Source organism: Capricornis sumatraensis, chromosome 17 (assembly GCF_032405125.1).
Source record: "Capricornis sumatraensis isolate serow.1 chromosome 17, serow.2, whole genome shotgun sequence".
NCBI classification, from domain to species: domain Eukaryota; kingdom Metazoa; phylum Chordata; class Mammalia; order Artiodactyla; family Bovidae; genus Capricornis; species Capricornis sumatraensis.
In genome coordinates this window covers 14,785,606-14,809,210 of record NC_091085.1, presented here as the reverse complement: position 1 = coordinate 14,809,210, position 23,605 = coordinate 14,785,606, and the positions used below count along the sequence as shown (strand labels likewise).

The 23,605-nt window shown below is 38.0% G+C and overlaps 2 protein-coding genes across 2 annotated transcripts in view; one reads left to right on the top strand and one right to left on the bottom strand.

The window, feature by feature from the left end:
• Positions 1 to 23,605, bottom strand: part of LRBA (LPS responsive beige-like anchor protein) — a 746,329-nt gene that overhangs the window by 102,491 nt on the left and 620,233 nt on the right. The window lies entirely within an intron of this gene.
• Positions 9,446 to 9,911, top strand: LOC138093971 (small ribosomal subunit protein eS25). The gene has a single exon (XM_068990155.1). It carries the CDS (start codon positions 9,495 to 9,497, stop codon positions 9,870 to 9,872), a length of 378 nt encoding a protein of 125 aa, XP_068846256.1. The 5' UTR covers positions 9,446 to 9,494; the 3' UTR covers positions 9,873 to 9,911.

The following is a 23,605-nucleotide window of genomic DNA, read 5'->3' as shown; positions in this document are numbered from 1 at the left end:
AGTTTGAACATTCTTTGGCATTGCCTTTCTTTGGGACTGGAATGAAAACTGACCTTTTCCAGTCCTGTGGCCACTGCTGAGTTTTCTAAATTTGCTGACATACTGAGTGCAGCACTTTCACAGCATCATCTTTTAGGATTTGAAGTAGCTCCACTGGAATTCCATCACCTCCACTAGCTCTGTTCGTAGTGATACTTCCTAAGGCCCACTTAACCTTATATTTGGCTATTTTCTATAATTTTAGAATCAGTGATACTAAAAAGGCACAAACTATAGATATTATATATTATTTAAAAGGCTACTGTGTGTTACTTGAAAGGATTTAAAGCAACACAAACTAAGTGAGTGGTCTGTCAGGCTTAAACATCAGTGACTCAGGAGTCAGCTGTCATTCTCCAAATCTGCGAGGTTCCAGATTTTCACAGTACTCTGTGCTGCCTATTCCTCTAAGATCCCAATTCTTTCTTCTCGCTTCTCAAGGAGAGAGAAAGTACAATGTCCCTAGGTCAGGGCCTACCTTCAGAAAAACCCACTATTCATTATCTGAGCTCCAGAACATGTTTCCATCAGCAGTACTACTCAAACAAAATTAAAAACCTCAGATACATCTTTAAAAATGAAAAAAAAAAAAAAAGGAACCTATAAAGCAAAACTGTCCATTAAACTATCTTTTTAAAAAAAATGCAAGGTTGAGTTATATCTACTATATTATATCACTGTATCATTCTGGAAAGCACTTACAGAGGTTATATAACCTAACAAAAAAGTTCACATTTAAACAAGATCTAAGTCAGACCATTACTGAAGCATTTGGACTCTATCAAATACATAAAAACATTTAAAACCTACTTTTCATTATGTAATGATGGGGGATGTGTTAGCCTCTCTAAAGTAACAATGATCTGTTATTTTTTTAAAAATCAGTGAAATGTTTAGAAATAAGTTCACATCTCCCGTAATGTTTATACTTCACTTTATCATGCTCTTGGAAAGCCAGTTCTGAAGGAAGAAAATACTATGAGCCAAACCCTGTTTAGCTTATACATGCTAATGTCAAGTAATTTAAAAAACATATTTTATAAAGAGCTTCTTATGTACACATCTAAAAACATTACTGCAGTACCCAATTCTCCTCCTCTCACTCTTGTGAACAGGATGGATGTCTTTTTGTTTACCATATTTGGATCTCCTGGGATATAGCCTGAAAATGGATTTAACTTTTTTTGAGTTTTTAAAACATCTGACAGTGCATGGATTGTGCAGATAAGGACATGGTACTTGGAAGCTGATAACTGCAATCTGGCTTAAAAAAAATTTTTTTTCATTAAATTTCATTGTTTTTTTGACTGGGTCACATGTCTTGTGAGATCTTAATTCTCCGACCAGGGACTGAACCTGGGCCCTTGGCAGTGAAAGCACAGTCCTAACCACTGGACTGCCAGGGAATTCCCTGGCTTTTTTAAATAAACGAACTTTGAGTCAGATCTTGTAATTATTAGTTATAAAGCTCAATATTCCTAGTTGATGGGTAGCTGTTTGAAGACTTAGTGAATTAAGACCCAAATGGAAAGAACTTGGTATAAAATAAGAAATTGCAAAATACTATATATTGGACATGCCCTCTTCTTAGGAAATATTATCTCAGTGTCTTTTTTAAATTATTATTTCATTGTTCTCCATGGACAAGTTATACGTCTAACAAAGAGGTATATTTGTCTGACAGACCTTCTGATTAGAATGAGGTAACTGATGGAACTGATCTGATCTAAAGCAGCCAAAGAACAGGACGTAGAATTTAACCCATGCTGCCTTTTTATAGACAAAAAAATCTATGTTCAAAGCATTTAGAAATTGCTGTGGCAGCTCCAGGGATACAATGACCTTTGCTTGAAATCCACTAAACATTAATAAAGATATCATGCCTAGTAAAATATACTAATTTAATAAACGTAAGACTCCATTTGACTGTAAGATGAATCTTTATTTCATGGATTGCTAAGAAATAAAAAGAGCGGCAAAATAATGATATCACAATGCTATATGATGTAGAACTTTAATGTTATACTGATTGAAAGAGCTATCAGACTTTTTAGACATCGATTTTATTAACTGTTACACATAAAGGGGAAAATCTAAATGTAATTAATTGGTTACTCATAAAATGTTTCAGAGTCCAACTCTTCTGAATGACTTCCTGACCTGAAGTTGTTGAAGGCTATGTTTTTCCTCACAATAGTGCCCTTATGGCCTTTAAGAGCATCACTAATGCAGCATCTTTTAAAAGAATTCTCCACTATTACCTCTGGATTTTCCTTCCAAGCCTCAGACATGCATTTTTACAAATTTTGAGGCTGACACTTTCTTAATAGCCCCACTTTTTTTTTTCAGAGCTGTCAGCACACTTCCTGTGACTACTTTACCTGGATCTTCTAACTGTGCTTATATATATATATATATATTAACTAGGATACTTCACCTCCACTGTGATAATTCATGATTTAGTGATTGGGGAACAACAAAAATGCAAAATTAATACATTCTTCATAAAATTATTGCAAAAGTTAAATTATATGCCTGGTTTAGAGTAAGTTCTTACTGGATGCCAATGCCCTTTCCAGTTCTCCCATGTGCTGGTCAGCTATCATGATGGGAGTCCCCTCCTGGAATTCAAGCTCTTGCAGGCTCCGTCTTATACAGAATACAGCTGACACGTGTAACCAACTTGACATAGCAGAACTGACACAGTGGAACTTTAGAGACTAAGTTGTAAAAGATATTGTGTCTACCACCCTTCTCTATTTTCGATCGCTTGGCCTGAGGAAGTCAGCTGCCATATGCTGAGGAAACTCAAGCAGCTCTATGGAGTAGGCCCTGTGGTGAGATGCCGTGGACTCCTGTGAACTCACCAATCTTGTAAGTGAGCTGTCTTAGAAGCCCTAGTCATACCTTTAATGACAGTAGTTTCAAAAAATATCTTGACTACATTCTCATGAGAGGTAGAGAGCCAGAACCACCTAGCTAAGCCATTCTCAAATTCCTAATCCAAAAAAAAAAGAAAAACTGTATGAGATAGAAATGCTGTTTTAGCTGTTAAAATTCTGGAGTAATTCATCAGACAGAAATACAAAACAAACACATCTTTCCATCTACTTTTTCCTTACACTTGCTTGACCTGTTTTAACCCACACAGGACTCCAGCCCACCAGGCTCCGCCGTCCTGGGATTAATCTAGATAAGATAAGCCTGGTGCTTATCTAGATTTTTTTTTAAATTTTACCTAGATTGTCTTTTACTAAACTATCATCAATTTGACAATTCTCATTCCTATTTTGTTAATCCTTAACCTTGGTAAATTCCATTATCTGCTTTTCAAGCTTCTATACATGGGCTGCCATGCTTCATTACAAAATATCAAAACACACACTACTGATTTTACTGTAAATCCAAGCTCTCTATCTCCAGCTGGGGCTCAAATTCTACTCTGATTATTTTTGTGTTTCTAATGGCGTACTCCCTTCAGTGCCTGTCTTAAATTATATACCTGCCTCACATTCCTTCTCAGTAGATTATCTGGCCATTGACTTCAATAAGAGGACATCATAAATTTTTTCTTGTGTTTCTTCTCCATTTAAAATGTTTATATTTCAACCATACCTCTCCTCTTTATCCTGCACTTGTGGGTAAGAAGTGTTGTCATATCTCCTAAAGTTAGCTATCTGCCTAGTTTTCAGTTTCTCCCCTTCTAAGTTATTCCTTCTCTGAGATGACTCAGATTCTGCTAACTAGAAACAATCTTGTCCTCAATTCCCGTACCATCCCAGAATCATCTCTTATTTTGTTGGATATCACACTTCTCAAAAGAGGCCATATTCATTCACTCATTCTGCAATCTCTTCATCCCTTCACTCAATTCCTTGAAATCTAGACTTCACCATACTCTATGACAACTTTCTATTCAAAGTTGCCAATATCCTCCCTTTTAAGTTTACAATGGTTTCCCTCTATGAGAGTGAACTATGTGGCAAAGTTTGTTTGTCACTCAATATTCACTCTTACTTTCTTTAATAATAGAAATCTTAGCCAGAGACACATTTACAACTCTTCCTTCTAACTTGATGAGGCCAAGTGATGGTTAATGAGATATGAACAGAAGCAAATATGTTCCACTTTCAGCTTGCCCATCTCAAAAAGAATGGGCAAGTTTCCACTCCCCCTTCATACTCACTGAGAATAAAAGCAAACTAGACCTATCCTGCGGAGAAAGCAATGGCGCCCCACTCCAGTACTCTTGCCTGGAAAATCCCATGGATGGAGGAGCCTGGTAGGCTGCAGTTCATGGAGTCGGTAAGAGTCAGACACGACTGAGTGACTTCCCCTTCACTTTTCTCTTTCATGCATTGGAGAAGGAAATGGCAAACCACTCCAGTGTGCTTGCCTGGAGAATCCCAGGGACGGGGGAGCCTGGTGGGCTGCCGTCTATGGGGTTGCACAGAGTCGGACACAACTGAAGCGACTTAGCAGCAGCAGCAGACCTATCCTGGGCTAGCCTGGTAACTCAGCTGGTAAAGAATCCGCCTGCAGTGCAGGAGATCCTGGTTCAATCCCTGGTTGGGAAGATATCTGCTGGAGAAGGGATAGGCTACCCACTCTAGTATTCTTGGGCTTCCCTGGTGGCTCAGCTGGTAAACACTGTGCCTGCAATGTGGGAGACCTCAGTTCAACCCCTGGGTTGGGAAGATCCCCTGGAGAAGGGAACAGCTACCCACTCCAGTATTCTTGCCTGGAGAATCCCCATGGACAGAGGAGCCTGGAGGGATACAGTCCATAAGGTGGCAGAGGCAGACACAGCTGAGTGACTAAGCATAACACACACGCATCATAATACACATATATCATAACATACATGCATCATAACACACACGCATCATAATACACTGTTACGAGCCCAAGTGAGGCAGAAATCGCTAGGTAGTCAGTGTAGGACTCTGAGACCTTGGTCTTGGTTTCAATAAACATCTTGCTTTATAAACTAAGCTATACCCTTTGTTCCTGACTTTCAAATGAAAGCATCCTTCGTCTGGTAGATAATAAAACACCCAGATCGAGGACAGGACAACCATTAACTCCTGGCACTCTTATCTAAAAGAAAAACAACAGGTGATCATTAATCTTTAGCCCGTATACCTGGTCCATTGTAAAATGGGCAGGGGACATGAAAAAGGGTGCAACCTAATCTGAGGAAGTTGGATTAAGAGAAGCCATAAGGATGTTAAGTTGAACACTGTGACCTTTAAACTAAGTGGTTAAACATTAATGTCCTTACACATTTGAAGAACAGGAGTCAACCAAAAATGTACAGATCAATACTAGTAAGGCTATAACTGCCGTAAGTCCTTCCTCTTGGGGGACTCTCTACCCCTTCTCAATGTCTATGCTGAGAGCTTTGTACTTTTCTTGCCTCTAAAATAAATTCTATTTGCTTCCTACTGGGAAGTTCATTCTTCAGCTCCTTGAACAAGAACTCAGATTCCTGTTTCATGAGCTTTGTCTGCTTGCTGCACAACAGGCCAATTAACTGAGAGAGCAGCTGTTCAGACAAGGAACACAGCCTTATTCAGAAAGCCAGCTGAGAAGATGGCAGACTAATGTCTCAAAATAACCATCTTGATGGGGTCTGGACTCCAGGTCCTTTTACAGGGAGGGAGGAGTTGAGGAAGTAAAGATCATTGCAAATATGGCCTGGAATGGACAAATTCAGGGAGATGATGTGTTAATCTCTTTAAACAGAGGAACAAAGTTCCCTGAGGCAGGTCCTTAGAGAGAGGATGTTAATCTCTTTGGGCAAAGGGGGCAGGGTTCTCCGAGGCCAGTTATTATGTATGATTACAATAACAAATTGTAATTGTAAAGAGGAACAATTGTAAAGGACAATACTGCATAGGAACCTGGAATGTTAGGACCATGAATCAAGGTAAATTGGAAGTGGTCAAACAGGAGATGGCAAGAGTGAATGTCCACATTTTAGGAATCAGCGAACTAAAATGGACTGGAATGGATGAATTTAACTCAGATGACCATTATAGCTACTACTGTGGGCAAGAATCCCTCAGAAGAAATGGAGTAGCCATCATAGTCAACAAAAGAGTCCGAAATACAGTACTTGGATGCAATCTCAAAAACAACAGAATGATCTCTGTTCGTTTCCAAGGCAAACCATTCAATATCACGGTAATCCAAGTCTATGCTCCGACCAGTAACGCTGAAGAAGCTGAAGCTGAACGGTTCAATGAAGACCTACAAGACCTTCTAGAACTAACAACCAAAAAAGATATCCTTTTCATTATAGGGGACTGGAGCGCCAAAGTAGGAAGTCAAGAAATACCTGAAGAAACAGGAAAATTTGGCTTTGGAGTACAGAATGAAGCAGGGCAAAGGCTAACGGAGTTTTGCCAAGAGAACGCACTGGTCATAGCAAACACCCTCTTCCAGCAACACAAAAGAAGACTCTACACATGGACATTACCAGATGGTCAAACCTGAAACCAGATTGATTATATTCTCTGCAGCCAAAGATGGAAAAGCTCTAAACAGTCAGCAAAAACAAGACCAGGAGCTGACTGTGGCTCAGATCATGAACTCCTTATTGCCAAATTCAGACTTAAATTGAAGAAATAGGAAAAACCACTAGACCATCCCATTATGACCTAAATCAAATCCCTTACGATTATACAAGGGAAGTGAGAAATAGATTTAATGGACTAGATCTGATAGACAGAGTGCCTGATGAACTACGAATGGAGGTTCATGACATTGTACAGAAGACAGGGATCAAGACCATCCCCATGGAAAAGAAATGCAAAAAGGCAAAATGGTTGTCTGAGGAGGCCTTACAAACACCTATGAAAAGAAGAGAAGCAAATGGAAAAGGAGAAAAGGAAAGATATACCCATCTGAATGCAGAGTTCCAAAGAATAGCAAGGAGAGATAAAAAAGCCTTTCTCAGCGATCAATGCCAAGAAACAGAGGAAACAATAGAATGGGAAAGACTAGAGATCTCTTCAAGAAAATTAGAGACACCAAGGGAACATTTTATGCAAAGATGGGCACAATAAAGGACAGAAACAGTATGGACTAACAGAAGCAGAAGATATAAGAAGAGGTGGCAAGAATACCCAGAAGAACTGTACAAAAGATCTTCACAACGCAGATAACCATAACGGTGTGATCACTCACCTAGAGCCAGACATCCTGGAATGCGAAGTCAAGTGGGCCTTAGGAAGCATCACTACGAACAAAGCTAGTGGAGGTGATGGAATTCCAGCTGAGCTATTTCAAATCCTAAAAGATAATACTGTGAAAGTGCCTCACTCAATATATCAGCAAATTTGGAAAACTCAGCAGTGGCCACAGGACTAGAAAAGGTCAGTTTTCATTCCAATCCTAAAGAAAGGCAATGCCAAAGAATGCTCAAATTACCACACAATTGCACTCATCTCACAAGCTAGCAAGTAAAGCTCAAAATTCTCCAAGTCAGGCTTCAACAGTATGTGAACCATGAACTTCCTGAGGTTAAGCTAGATTTAGAAAAGGCAGAGGAACCAGAGATCAAATTGCCAACATCCACTGGATCATCGAAAAAGTGAGAGAGTTCCAGAAAAACATCAACTTCTGCTTTACTGACTATGCCAAAGCCTTTGACTGTGTGGATTACAACAAATGCAGAAAATTCTTCAGGAGATGGGAATACCAGACCTGATCTGCCTCCTGGGAAATCTGTATGCAGGTCAGGAAGCAACAGTTAGAACAGGACATGGAACAACAGACTGGTTCCAGTTAGGAAAAGGAGTACGTCAAGGCTGTATATTGTCACTCTGCATATTTAACTCATATGCGCAGTACATCATGAGAAACACTGGGCTGGATGAAGTACAAGCTGGAATCAAGACTGCCAGGAAAAATACCAATAATCTCAGATATGCAAATGACACCATCCTTATGGCAGAAAGTGAAGCAGAACTAAAGAGCCTCTTGATGAAAGTGAAAGAGGAGAGCGAAAAAGTTGGCTTAAAACTTGACATTCAAAAAACGAAGACCATGGCATCTGGTCCCATCACTTCACGGGAAATAGATGGGGAAACAGTGGAAACAGTGTCAGACTTTGTTTTTTTGGTCTCCAAAATCACTGCAGATGGTGACTGCAGCAGTGAAATTAAAAGACACTTGCTCCTTGGAAGAAAAGCTATGACCAACCTAGATAGGGTACTAAAAAGCAGATATATTACTCTGCCAACAAAGGTCCGTCTAGTCAAGGCTATGGTTTTTCCAGTGATCATGTATGGATGTGAGAGTTGGACTATGAAGAAAGCTGAGTGCTGAAGAATTGATGCTTTTGAACTCTAGTGCTGAAGAAGACTCTTGAGAGTCCCTTGGACTGCAAGGAGATCAAACCAGTCCATCCTAAAGAGATCAGTCCTGGGTGTTCACTGGAAGGACTGATGCTGAGGCTGAAACTCCAATACTCTGGCCACCTCAGGCACAGTTGACTCATTGGAAAAGACCCTGATGCTGGGAGGAATGGGGGCAGGAGGAGAAGAGGACGACAGAGGATGAGGTGGCTAGATGGCATCACCGACTCAATGTACATGTGTTTGAGTGAATTCCAGGAGTTGGTGATGGACAGGGAGGCCTGGTGTGCTGTAATTCATGGGGTCGCCAAGAATCGGAAACAACTGAGTGACTGAACTGAACTGAACACGAAATCTCCAGCTCCAACATTAACCTCTCTCCTAAGTGTTGGATCAAAGGTGCATACATAAGTATCTATGGAAGCCAGGTAGGTAAGAGGAAACTAATACGGCAAACCAGATATAAAACAGCAGAAAAAGACAGAGGCTGCAGAAAACTAGAGAGATATGCCTAAGATGTGGCCATCACTCAGCTACAGTTGATTCTGTCAGGCACATGTAGTTCCAATACAATCACATAATCTAACTTCTAAAGAAAAGGCTAGCAATCTAAATTTGGGAGAGTGAGGATTCTCTATCTCATTTTTTTTAAATGATGGCAAGTAACTCTTTTTACAAATATATCAGGTAGAAATAAATTTGGAAATCCTCTCAACTATAAAACATTCAAAAAAATAATAAGAAAGAAAAAACAAACAGAAAAATAAACATTCAGAAGTGCTGAATAAAATAAAACAAGTAGGCTTCCTTAAAACTTTTTTTTGAAATAATTTTAGACAAAGAAAAACTGAAAAAACAGTATTGACAATTCATATATACTCTTCATCCACCTTTTTCAAATGTTAACCTATATAATCATATAATTATCAAAACCAGAAAACTGGTATATGCAAAGATTATCATTTTCACCATTTTCCCCCAATGCCCTTTTTCTATTCCAGGATCAAATTCAGTTCCCCCTTTTTTTTTTTTTTTTGTCCGACATCTTAGTGAGGCGGCAGTGGTTGCAGCTGCTCTCCGGGCTTCGCTATGCCGCCCAAGGACGACAAGAAGAAGAAAGATGCCGGAAAGTCGGCCAAGAAAGACAAAGATCCAGTGAACAAATCTGGGGGCAAGGCCAAAAAGAAGAAGTGGTCCAAAGGCAAAGTTCGGGACAAGCTCAATAACCTAGTCTTGTTTGACAAAGCAACATATGACAAACTCTGTAAAGAAGTTCCCAACTATAAGCTTATAACTCCAGCTGTGGTCTCTGAGAGACTGAAGATTCGTGGTTCCCTGGCCAGAGCAGCCCTTCAGGAACTCCTTAGTAAAGGACTTATTAAACTGGTTTCAAAGCACAGAGCTCAAGTGATTTACACCAGAAACACCAAGGGTGGAGATGCCCCAGCTGCTGGTGAAGATGCATGAACAGGTCCCACCAGCTGTACATTTTGAAAAATAAAACTTTATTAAATCAAAAAAAAAAAAAAAAAACAAATTCAGTTCCCTGCATTGCATATAGTTGTTATGTGTACCGATTACAAAGGGAAAATAAGCTTTTAAATGAACACTGTGTTAGAAAGTAGCAAGAGAAATCCCCAGGAGTCATAAACAAATAATAACAATAATAAATGAGAAAGCAGTACTAGAGAGTTGTAAACAGATAAAGATAACCCCTGGGTGCTTTTTTCAGTTTTTCAGTCTCAGTCGCTGAGGCATTTGGTTTACTATCCATGAAGAAAAAGTACAGGAGATGCTGGCTCCCTCTCCTCTGAGGAAGTGAGATTTCTCCGTCCATAATGCTGGAACTCACAGAGAGCCATGACTTCAGGGAAAACAAGGCCAGGAAAAAAAAAACATCAAATTTACAAACAGCAGGATAAAAAGAAAAGCTTATCTGTCTTGATTTGGGCTTAAGTGTGAGAGCCTCCCCTAGGAATTCATATCTACAAAAAAAAAAAAAGAATGAGAAAATAAGAAAGAAAAAAAAACAAAAAAAGAAAAAAAAATTCAGAAGTGCTGAATAAAATAAAAGAAATATGCTTTCTGGCTCTCATATGGACACAGAATTTACAAGTATAACCAAGGGGTGTGCAATTTACATACAAATTTGTCCTGGTCTGTGACACTTAGAAGAGGCAAAAGCAAAGCACTCTGGAAAGGCACAGAATCAAGGATTCAAACACGTACAGGCTTGCCTAAGATAAGTGCACAAGCCAAATTACCAAGCGTGTCAGGGAACAGACTGTGATAAGAGTCTCCAACAGCACGAAGAGAACTACAGAGACAGGTAATACTGAAGAAGGCTCCTGAAACAAACATTTTTAAGTTATTACAGACACAGAATGAGAATACAAGAAAAGGAGACACAGTTGCTGTTGTTTTTTAAGTTGGTTTGAAAAAAATCCAAAACAAATTCTAGAATGAAAAATAAAGCCACTAAGTTTATACTGGACTGCTTAAACAGCAGACTTGAGACAGACAATCTGTGGTCTAAAACATGAGGAAATCATAAGAATAGAACACAGAGAAATAATAAAGTGGGAAATGTAAGAGATGTTTTCTGGCACGGAGGACAGAACGATCAAGAATCTAACATCTAAAAGAATTCTACGAAGAATAAATTGAGAGAATGAGTACCAGACAATATCGAAGCGGCAATTCCTGAGAATGTTCCAGAATGTATTTAAGGCAGAAGTCCTTATATTTGAAATGCAAAATAAGTCCCAAGCTGAAAAAATAAAAATAAGTTTACACATACACATTATAATAAAATGGCAAAATATCAGACAGGTGGAAAAATATTAACACCATCCTAAATAGGAACAGTGGCTAGATTTCTCAACAGTGACAACAAAACTGAAAACTAATGCAATAATAGTTATCTCCTAAATGCTAGAAGAGAAAGCAATGGTCAACCTATTAGCTAAAGAGATGAAAATCACTTTAGATTAAAAAAAAAAACAAAAAAACAGGTCTACCAAAAAGCACTTCCATAGCTCAACACTGCCCAAGGGCTACCAGTTGGTAACTTCTGTTAAACACCCAGAACTTAAATTGTCTGGTTTCCTCCACCTGGGTGTTGCATCAACATCTGAAATTCAACCTATCCAAGGATGAATGCTACTGTATATTTTCAAAACCTTCTCTTCTTCATGATGTTCTTATTTCTGTCACTACCATCATTCAGTTATTCCAGGTCAAAACTTTAGAATACTATTTAATTTCTATTTGGATACAGAATCATATGGATTTTACCTATTAATTTGTCTTCCACGCCACACATTCCCACTGCTACTTCTACTTCAGGTTCATGTTATCTAGACATTTGAAAAAGTTCCCTGGAGGATTTCCCTGGTGGTCCCATGCCTAAGACTCCATGCTTCCAATGCAGGGGGCCAGAGTTCAATCCCTGGTCAGGGAGCTAGATTTCCGCTTGCCACAATTAAGAGTTTACAGGCCACAACTAAACAACCCACGTGCCACAACAAAGATCAAAGATTCTGCTGCTGCAACTAAGACCTGGCACAGCCAAATAAATAAATATTTTTTTAAAAAAAGAAAGAAAAATCCCCTAAGTTGATTTCACAAGTGTCAACTGCCCCTTATACATTCACTTCTGTATGATGCTTCTAATTGGAACTTCAATCATAACACCTGTTTCCACTAATTTCTTTAATGCTCTTCTCTGCACACAGAATAAATTCAATTCCTTATCATGGCATTCAAGTCCCTGAGAAGATCTGACCTCAAACTCCATTTTTGGTCTTAAGTATCAACAACTTTCACCTTTACATTCGTTAAACTGGATCACTGTTAACCAAAATAACTTGTTAACTCTCTTCTGTATCTCCATACATGCTGTTTCCTCTGTGGAATTCAATTAAAATATAAACGGGTTTCTTCTGTGTGAAACACCTGTGTTCAGCAGCAAAGAGGTGGGGATGCAGTAGAAAGAAACAAATTATTCACTTATTCACACCCAGTTCTTTGTCTTGAGTCTCAGGAGGGAATGCCCTGAACTTCCCCTTCCTTCATTCGTCTCCATAATTTAACACATTCACACACATTTCCACCTGTCAACTGAAGGGTTCACACTGAAGCCAGAAAATCATCCCTAAGAGAAATGCAGAGGAGCTTATGACATTTCATGGATAGCAGAGCACAATAACATACTCCAGGTGCTCTTAGACTGAGGATCCTATTAATATCATAATGTGACCCTGGGCTATCAAAGAGCCTGCCAATGAAAGACATCATCATTATCACTATGTCATTTTTGCCAAAGAAGTAAATAAATGATTTCTGATTTACTTTCAGTTAACCCCTGGACTGCAAGCAGCTCCAACCAGTCCATTCTGAAGCAGATCAGCCCTGGGTGTTCTTTGGAAGGAATGATGCTAAAGCTGAAACTCCAGTACTTTGGCCACCTCATGCAAAGAGTTGACTCATTGGAAAAGACTCTGATGCTGGGAGGGATTGGGGGCAGGAGGAGAAAGGGACAACAGAGGATGAGATGGCTCGATGGCATCACCGACTCGATGGACATGAGTCTGAGTGAACTCCGGGAGTTGGTGATGGACAGGGAGGCCTGGGGTGCTGTGATTCATGGGGTCGCAAAGAGTCGGACACGAGTGAGCAACTGAACTGAACTGAACTGAACCATACAATTAAAGAAAATATTCCTCTTCCTTTGTGTATTTAAAAAGTTATGTTTTTATTCTAGCTAAAATATTATGTGATAGTTCTAAACTACTTAGGAAAGTCTACTTTGAAAAGATAATTTTGAAATGGGTATTGAAATACAAAACACACATGATTCAATGAAACCAGTGGTAAATTCTCTCAGTTTGATAGCACAGTGTAAAAGATACATTAAAATGAAAGAATCATTTTGTTCACTTCCTAAGAGAACTATGATTCAATCTGAATGAACCATTACACAATAAAAAAAAAAAAGCAGGAATTTAGATCGGGAAAGGAAATTAAGCATTGTCCAATATTGGGCTTCCCTGGTGGCTCAGCTGGTAAAGAATCCACCTGCAATGAGGGAGGCCTGGGTACAATCCTTGGGTTGGGAAGATCCCCTAGAGAAGGGAACATCTACCCACCCCATTATTCTGGCCTGGAGGATTTCATGGACTGCAAAGTCCATGGGGTGGCAAAGAGTTGGACACAAACTGAGTGACTTTCACTTTCAATCTTTGGCTAGATATTCAAGGTCAGTTAGAAATATAACTACAGTAATCTTGTGATTTTTGTGGATTATAGACTATTCACTTTTTATACGAATTGGTTTAATTCTGGTTTATGTTACTGCTGACCATGCCTTAGATTGGCAATGCCAAACTTCTATAAAGGACCAGATTGTAAATATTTTAGGTTGTGCCATATGATCATGATAATTATTCAAGTTCGCTAGCATAGCCAAAAGTATCCATAGACAATATAAACAAACAAGCATGTTGACTGTTTTCCAAGAACAGTTTATTTACTAATACAGTCAGCAAGCTGGGTTTGGCCCATGGGCCATGGTTTGCTGATCTTTGCTTTAGACTCAGAAAAACAACTTTTAAATAAATTAGCTGAATTTTGATCTTTCTCTATTTAAAGAAGCTTATCAAGTGTAGAACCTCAATAATAAAATAATAACGTGAGATGCTTCCAATTTTGTCCTTCTTCCTCAAGACTGGCTATTCAAGGCCTTTTGTTGTTCATATGAATTTAGAATTATTTTTCTATTTTTGTATGATATTGAGATTTTTGATAGAGATTGCAATAAATATGTAGATCATTCTGGGTAGTGTGGCCATTTTAATAACATTAACTCTTCCTATCTATGTACATGCCATTTTTCATATCTAATTTCTTTCATCGGTGTTGTGTACTTTTCAATGTACAACGTTTTCATCTCTTTAAATTAAATTTATTCCTAAGTATTTTATTCTTTTTAGTGCTATTATAAACGAGATTGTTTTCCTAATTTCCCTTTAGAATAGTTAATTGTCAGTGTATAGAGAAGCAACAGGTTTTTGTATGTTAATTTTGTTTTCTGCAATTTCACGGAATTCATTAGTTCTAACAGGTTTTGTGTGTCCGTGTGTGTGTGTGTGTGCAGAGTCTTTAGGGTATCTATAAATAAGATCATCATTATCTGCAAACAAGAAGTTTTACTTATACTATATTAGCTGCATGACCATGCCTATTGGCCTTTCTGAATTTCTAAAAAATTTGGAATGTCTCCACTATAATCCTCCCAAGGACATTATAACACTCCAGTGACTAAAATGTGAAAGCTACTTATAAAATGCTAAATATTATACAAATTTAAGTTATTATTATTTTCATTCTTTGGTGATTTATAAATTTCTCATCTAAAATACTACTACTATAATTCTTTTAGTAGGAATAGTCTGTTTAGGAACTGCAAACTATTTATTGGTTAAAATTGCTGTTAAGTGTCATTAGACTTTTAAGGAGAAACACTGTTAGCTTTAGTAAAAATGCATTAAACACTTCGGTGTGAAGTTATTTTCACAGAGTCCACCAATATGCAAACAATAGGGCAACTATACTAGTTCACTCAATGTTCTACACATGGAATTCTGGGGCTATAATTAACCATTTTGGGTAACACTCATAAACTATACAGTGTGCAGTAAACATGTCTGCAAAGTAAATTAAAGAACCCTATACTATATGGCAGAGGGACTTGATTTAAAATCTTTAGAAACAGAGGATTGTTTTAATCCTGTAAGTGAGAGAGGAGAAAGTCATATCCTTTAAAGAAACAAACAGGACTTCAAGTTTGTATAAGACCTCCAGTTTTCCACATGACACATGCTCATTCAGGAAATAATAGGCCAGGTTTTATAATATAATATATTGTAAATAATGTAATTAATCATGACTGTAAGCCAATGCCCCTATTAATAGGACCTAGGAGTCTATCATATATGTTCTAAATTTTTGTTCCATATGAATTTATTTAAGTGCCTGATCCTTGTTGGTCCTAATGGGTATACTATGTAAAATCTGTATTGACACTTGACAATCATCTTAATAAAAAAAAAAATTAAGCCCACATTTTAAATTTCCCATATCTTGTCATCATTCTAAATGGCATTTAAAATCATGTCAATCATTAGACATCACAAAACACATTACTATTAGCTTGATTCCTCACTTCTTATGCATAAATGACTGATAACAGGCTCCTACCCAGTTTGTTTTTTGAACTACAATGAACACTGATCCTCTCATCAAGGTAGGGAATGTTATGAATTTTTTCTCATTTATTTTTATCTGCTTGACCGGACAGCAATCCCCAGCTTGGTCATAGTCATTCACAGTCTCTTTTTCCTCTGTGCTGAGCAAATTATATTTCCAGATGGAAATAAAACACTTTTATTAATGGCTTTTATTATTTTTTAAAGTGCTATTATTTCAAATTTCTTAATTGCCTGAAGAACGTAAACTCCCCAGATCAATTTTCTAAAAAGGAAGTCCAGATACTAAAAATAATTGCAAGATGTAGAATGCTGGGAAATATCAAGAGCAGACCAAGCAACTTGCATGTGACTGTCAGAGATGCAGAGACTGGTTTTGAGCAAAGCTATTAGGCTGCCTTACAGCCAAGGAAGAAAGAGCCACAGGCGTTCTGGTGATCAGAACTTAAGAGTCATAGTCAAAAGGTAATTTTAATATATATACAGTATAGGAAAAACTTGCCATATATATTACATGTGTAATGTAGGAAAACCATTACCATATGATTAAAGCAAGAGAACAAATGTTTTCAAATAGAATAACCATAATGTTAAAAGTATAACTAGTATGTATATTAATGATTACATGAAGAATAAAATATATGCTAGAGTCAGAATAAAAATATTCACTAAAATAACTGCTCAGCTATTATTATTGCTCATATTCATACTACTAACAATTTTATATATTATTAATTTACCCTGTAGTAAAATATAATGAAATAAATAATGGATCACAAATCATCATAAATGCCTGTATATGAAAATTTGATCATCAGAAATACCACAGAAATATCACAGAAGCTAAAAATAATTTAAATATCCAGTTAGTATTAGAAAAATGAAGGTCACTGACTGGTTAAAATGGATGGAAGATGGCAGTAACGAGGATCACATTAGTGGTCTAATCCTGAAGCTTCAGACTGAGAAAACAACGTTTCACAGTCAAAGACAAGTCTCTCATCTCAGTAAAGAGACTTTAGTTGAAAAAAGAATACTAGTTGAAATTAGTTGAAAAAGGAATTACGTTGAAAGTGGTTCAAACAAAAAACAAAACAAACAAAAAACTTTCAAACTATCATCATTACTGAAAACATAAGTCATAGCATATGCTCTGATGATAAATGAGAAGTGCCACTTTGTGAATAACATCTTCAGCTGCACTGTTATTAACTCCAGGAAGATATGCTGGGCTTCTTGGCTTTGTTTTCTAACACTATTCACATATCACTGGTTATTATGTTGCCAAGGTATCATAAAGGCAAATAAAAGATAAACCGTGAAATCCATACACAGGAAGAAAAAGAACAAACAGATAATTCAGGATCACAACAATGTCACTTCTCAATGGCAAAGGGTCAAGGCAGTGTTAGAACTGCAAGGATCACTCAACTCTATTCACCATAATATTCCCAAAGTACCTGTAAACTAAACCCTCAGCAAAGTTAGAGCTTTTCTTTCCTCTTAGTTATTACTTTCCTTTTGAAATAAATATAAAACTGTAATAATCCAAATATGGCAAGAGATACGAAATCCATCTACCGCAAGATCACCTAGGAAGTTGATTAGAAAATTATTCCAGGGCTTAATCCCCAGACATCCAGGATCAGTTTTAACAGGTATTGGTGTCAGATCCTGCTATCTGCATTTCTAGTAAACTCTTAAACACTCAAAGTTTGAGAACTACTAATTAAAAAGAAAACATATTTTATATAAAATACACACACCAGCAATAGAAAAAATGACATCTTTTCATCATTTTCTATTTGTTCATTTGTCTTAATTAAGTACATTTTTTTTAACACTACTCTAGGAAAATATCTTCAAAAGCTAAATTTAAGTGGTCTTAATCCAACAGACTCTTGTAAAGGTACCAATATGATTTACGCACAGCTCTAAAACTCCGAAATTTTCCTGAGACAATTTAAACCTCTTCACACAATTTATGAGTTAAAATGACAACTGGTATGTTTGTTTTTTAAAACTGAAATGTAACATATATCACGGACTTCACCCTTTTAAAGCGTATAATTCAGTAGTTTTCAGTATATTCACAAAAGAAAAATATGTAGGTATCACGTCTATCAGCTATAAAACCCACTCCTGAAGCACTTAAGAACATCACTGATGATACACTGGGTGCAAAAAAGGGAAAGTTCTCAATTGATGGCAGACTGATAATTGCAAACAATGTGGCCAGAAAGGTGGCAGTTTCTTTGCACTTCCGATAGACATTAAAATACATATTCTACTTAATGGTTTAAAATCAGTCAAAGACTTGACGACATCACCTGGGCGTCTATGACTTATCTTGTAGACAATTCAGGTTATTTCATGTCCCATCTCTTTGCAGGCTCAAAAAATAACAATTCTCAATGAGAAAAATAAGATAAAAACAAAACACTCAAACATATATTAATAATTATTATAATTTACTAAAAGTAAAGAATTGAAGGCAACTAATTTTGACAGAGTTTAAGGGTGCTAAAGCAAGAGAACGGCCTTGAAGTATTGTTTCATACCAGCAAAGATCTGTGAGAAAACTGCTTAAGAAAGGGGATACATACAGAAGACTGGAATGACAAGAGAAAGCCCCCCCTCTAGGACCAAAGAACTGTGGCTCTGAAAAGTTAAGCTGTAAATTCAACAAGGTTCTTGTGATGTTTGTCAAGGCAAATTAATCCAATAGTTTCTAAGACAGCTGACTGTGCTAAGTCGCTTAAGTTGTGTCTGACTCTTTGTAACCTCATGGACTATAGCCCACCAGGCTCCTCTGTCCATAGGATTCTCCAGGCAAGAATACTAGAGTGAGTTGCCATGCCCTCTTTTAGGGGATCTTTCTGATCCAGGAATCGAACTTGCATCTCTGATGTCTCCTGCATTGGCAGGTGGGTTCTTTACCAGTACAGTCACCTGGGAAGCCTAAGATAGTTGATTAACTAAATGTAAATCAAAATAGACCTTCAAAAGTCAAGAGTAGTGAAGAAATTAAATTGTGTCTTAAACAACAATATATAGTAGAAAGTAATAAAAATGGAAAATATGGACTTCCCTGGTGGCTCAGACAATAAAGAATCTGCCTTCAGTGTAGGAGACTTGGGTTCAATCCCTGGGTTGGGAAGATCCCCTGCAAAGGAAATGGCAACCCACTCCAGTATTCTTGCCTGGAGAATCCCATGGACAGAGGAGCCTGGCGGGGTTGCAAAGAGTTGGACGAGGGGTCCATGGGATTCACAAAGAGTCCATGGGGGTGGTCATGAAGAGTCAGACTAAGGACTAACACTTATACTTTCACTTTTCATTCATAGAATATTTTTTATTTTTTGGTTTTCAAAACTACTTTACTGTCATCATTTCACAAACATACAATTCATACATAGAGGCACATAATTCATCTATAAAGGTGTATTATAATATATTCACAGTGTTATACAGTCATCAGCACTAACTAATTCTAGCACATTTTGATCCCTCCTCAAAGAACTCCCATTTCCATCAGAATCACTCAATATTCTGCCCTGCTTAGCCCTGCTGCTGCTGCTGCTAAGTCGCTTCAGTCATGTCCAACTCTGTGCGACCCCACAGACGGCAGCCCACCAGGCTCCGCCATCCCTGGGATTCTCCAGGCAAGAACATTGGAGTGGGTTGCCATTTACTTCTCCAATGCAGGAAAGTGAAAAGTGAAAGTGAAGTCGCTCAGTAAGTGTCCGACTCTTCGGGACCCCATGGACTACAACCTATCGGGCTCCTCTGTCCATGGGATTTTCCAGGCAGGAGTACTGGAGTGGGGTGCCATTGCCTTATCTGCTGCTCAGCCCTAAGTAACCACTAACCTAGCTTCTCCTTACAATGTTCAGGGGAGCCAACCCACAACAACAAATATAGAAGTGAATAGAAAAGATGTTGTGGATGACCAAAATGATGGTAAACAAGTACTGGAATTTCCGAGATGATCTGTACTTGTAGTATCTCTACAAACTCTACTTCAACTTTCACCCGGTTTATGGATATCTACCTCTGTTTTTAGATGCATCCAGAAAAAGAACAGTTCAGTTCAGTTCAGTCACTCAGTCATGTCCAACTTTTTGCGACCCCATGAACTGCAGCACTCCAGGCCTCCCTGTCCATCACCAACTCCCAGAGTTCACTCAAACACGTCCATGGAGTCGGTGATGCCATCCAGCCATCTCATCCTCTGTCGTCCCCTTCTCCTCCTGCCCCCAATTCCTCCCAACAACAGAGTCTTTTCCAATGAGTCAACTCTTTGCATGAGGTGGCCAAAGTACTGGAGTTTCAAGAAAACCTAGGACTGATCTCCTTTAGAATGGACTGGTTGGATCTCCTTGCAGTCCAAGGGACTCTCAAGAGTCTTCTCCAGCACCACTTAACTCACTTTAAATTAGTGTCTCTTATGGGTGATTATATGAATATTAGCAAGGAGTACAGCAGGCAGAAACTGCACAGTATTGCTCACACAAAATGGTACTGAGAAAGTACATTGCTCTTTAAAATGTCATTTACTGACGCCACCAAAGGAAAAAGTCCTTAAAATAAGAATTATTTTTGGTCAGTTTTCTACAGGTAACTTAAAATTTTGAGGACATGAAGCACTTGTATAATTTATATAGGTTCGTTATCCAGGTATCATATGACTCGTGTATGACAGAAGTTTCTCAGGGCAATGTATATAAAGGACCAAGAGCATCATTGCTGTATCCTAGTTATTTTCAGCACACAACAAACCTAACAAATTAGAGGTAGCAACTGTTAGCTCCTTAATGGGAGATCTTTCTAAGGGGATTAGAGAAAGACACTATCAAAAAAAAATGTTCTAATTGTTAAAATTGTCAATAACCACCCATCTGCCTTATGAGTGGTGGAAAGGAGTGTGTGTGTGTGTGTGTGTGTGTGTAACATGAATTTCGCCTTATGGGTGGTAGAGTGTGTGTGTGTGTGTGTGTGTGTGTGTGTGTGTGTGTGTGTGTGTGTGTGTGTAACATGAATTTCGCCTTATGGGTGGTAGAGAGAGTGTGTGTTTGTGTGTGTGTGTGTGTGTGTGAAACATGAATTTCACCTAGTCTTTTCTCACCAGAAAACATTAAAATAAAGGGAAGTGAGGATACAGGAGGATAAAGGTCTTAAACATTTCATCCAAGTCGATTACTATCAACATGAATGTCTCGTGGTTTTATTTTGTAGATGTTTGGAACCATCCTATAGACTTTGCAGAAGTTAATGAGTCCTGCAGGGCACTGTTACTGCTCTTAATTCCCAGATTAACAGGTATTATCTTTACTTTCTAGTCTTTGGGTCACAACTCTTAAACTACCAATTTCTGAAGATGTTTACAAACCATTACTTAAAAAATGAAAAGGTGACATTCATAGAGTATTCAGAAGGGTGTGCTAAGTCACTTCAGTTGTGTCTGACTCTTTGCGACCCCATGGACTATGTCTTGGCCAGACTCCTCTGTCCATGGGATTTCCCAGGCAAGAAAACTGGAATGGGTTGCCATTTTCCTCTCCAGGGGATCTTCCTGACCCCAGGATCAAACCTGCATCCCTTTTGTATCCTGCATTGGGAGGCAGGTTCTTTACCATTAGCAAAACCTTCAGCAGGGAGTTAATTTAAAAGAAAAACTCAAATTGCACATTCATATTTTAGGCAAAAATGAGCAAACAGAAAATGAAATGGCTTTTCTTTCCCTTGTGAAACATTTGGTGGAAAGAATCCTTACATTTTCACTAGAGCTAATCAATGAATATAATAAAGTTGCAGGATATAAAATTAACACACAGCAATCCCTAGCATTCCTATATACTAACAATGAAAACACAGAAAGAAAAATTGAGTAAACAATCACATTCACCATTGCAATGAAAAGCATAAAATACTTAGGAATAAATTTACCTAAAGAAACTAAAGACCTATATATAGAAAATATAAAACACTGATGAAAGAAATCAAAGATGACACAAATAGATGGAGAAATATATCATGTTCATGGACTGGAAGAATCAATATAGTGAAAATGAGTGTACCACCCAAAGCAATCTACAGATTCAATGCAATCCCTATCAAACTAACAACAATATTTTCCCCAGAACTAGAACAAATAATTTCATAATTTTCATGGAAACACAAAAAACCTCAAATAGCCAAAGCAATCTTGAGAAAGGAGAAGGGAACTGGAGGAATCAAGCGTCCTGACTTCAGACTATACTACAAAGCTACAGTCATCAGACAGTATGGTACCAGCACAAAGACAAAAATATAGATCAACGGAACAAAATAGAAAGCCCAGAGATAAATCCACACTTCTATGGACACTTTATCTTTGACAAAGGAGGCAAAAATATACAATGGAGAAAAGACAATCTCTTTAACAAGTGGTGCTGGGAAAACTGGTCAACCACCTGTAAAAGAATGAAACTAGAACACTTTCTAACATCACCAACAAAATAAACTGAAAATGGATTAAATACCTAAATGTAAGACCAGAAGCTATAAAACTCTTAGAGGAAAACATAGGTAGAACATTCTCTGACATAAATCACAGCAAGATCCTCTATGACCCACCTCCCAGACTAATGAAAATAAAAACAAACAAATGGGACCTAATTAAACTTAAAACCTTTTGCACAATGAAGGAAACTATAAGCAAGGTGAAAAGGCAACCTTCAGAATGGGAGAAAACAACTGCAAATTAAACAACTGACAATTAATCTTCAAAATATACAAACAGCTCATGCAGTTCAATACCAGAAAAATGAACAACCCAGTCAAAATGTGGGCCAAAGAACTGAACAGACATTTCTCCAAAAAGACATACAGATGGCTAACAAACATATGAAAAGATGTTCAACATCACTCAAATGCAAATCAAAACCACAATGAGGTATCATCTCACACTGGTCAGAATGGCCACCATCAAAAAGTCTACAAACAATAAATGCTGGCGATGGTGTGGAGAAAAAGGAACTGTCTTACACTGTTGGTGGGTGCAAACTAGTACAGCCACTATGGAGAACAGAGTGGAGAGTCCTTAAAAAGCTGGAAACAGAATTGCCATATGACCCAGCAATCCCACTGCTGGGCATACACATGGAGGAAACAAGAATTGAAAGAGATACATGTACCCCAATGTTCATCACAGCACTGTTTATAATAGCCAGGACATGGAAGCAACCTAAATGTCCATTGGCAGACAAATGGATAAGGAAGTTGTGGTACATATACACAACGGAATATTACTCAACTGTAAAAAGGAATGCATTTGAATCAGTTCTAATGAGGTGGATGAAACTGCAGCCTATTATACAGAGTGAAGTAAGTCAGCAAGAGAAATACCAATACAGTATATTAACACATACATATGGAATTTAGAAAGATAGTAACGACGATCTTATGTGCAAGGCAGCAAAGGAGACATGGATGTAAAGAAAAGACTTTTGGACTCTGTGGGAGAAGGCGAGGGTAGGAAGATTTGAGAGAAGAGCACTGAAACATGTACATTACCATATGTAAACAGATGACCAGTGCAAGTTCTATGCATGAAGCAGGGCACTCAAAGCCAGTGCTCTGGGACAACCAAGAGGGATGAGGTGGGGAGGGAGGTGGGATGGCAGTTCAGGATGGGGAGACACGTGTACACGTGAGTGATTTATGCCAATGTATGGCAAAAATGACCACAGTATTGTAAAGAAATTATAGTCCGATTAAAATAAATAATTTTAAAAAAAAGAATCCTTACTTTTCCTATATTATATACTGTCTTGAACAAGTAGACTTGTCGCAGGGAGGAAGCCAGTTCTGACTTCATGTTGGAAACTGTTTGACTTGTTTTCCATTGCTTGTTATTAAATTAAACTTAATAGCTTGCCTGGAGGACTC

Bases quoted from the DNA above. Each gene is read 5' to 3' on its own strand.
- LOC138093971 (XM_068990155.1), top strand. From the start codon at position 9,495: ATGCCGCCCAAGGACGACAAGAAGAAGAAAGATGCCGGAAAGTCGGCC.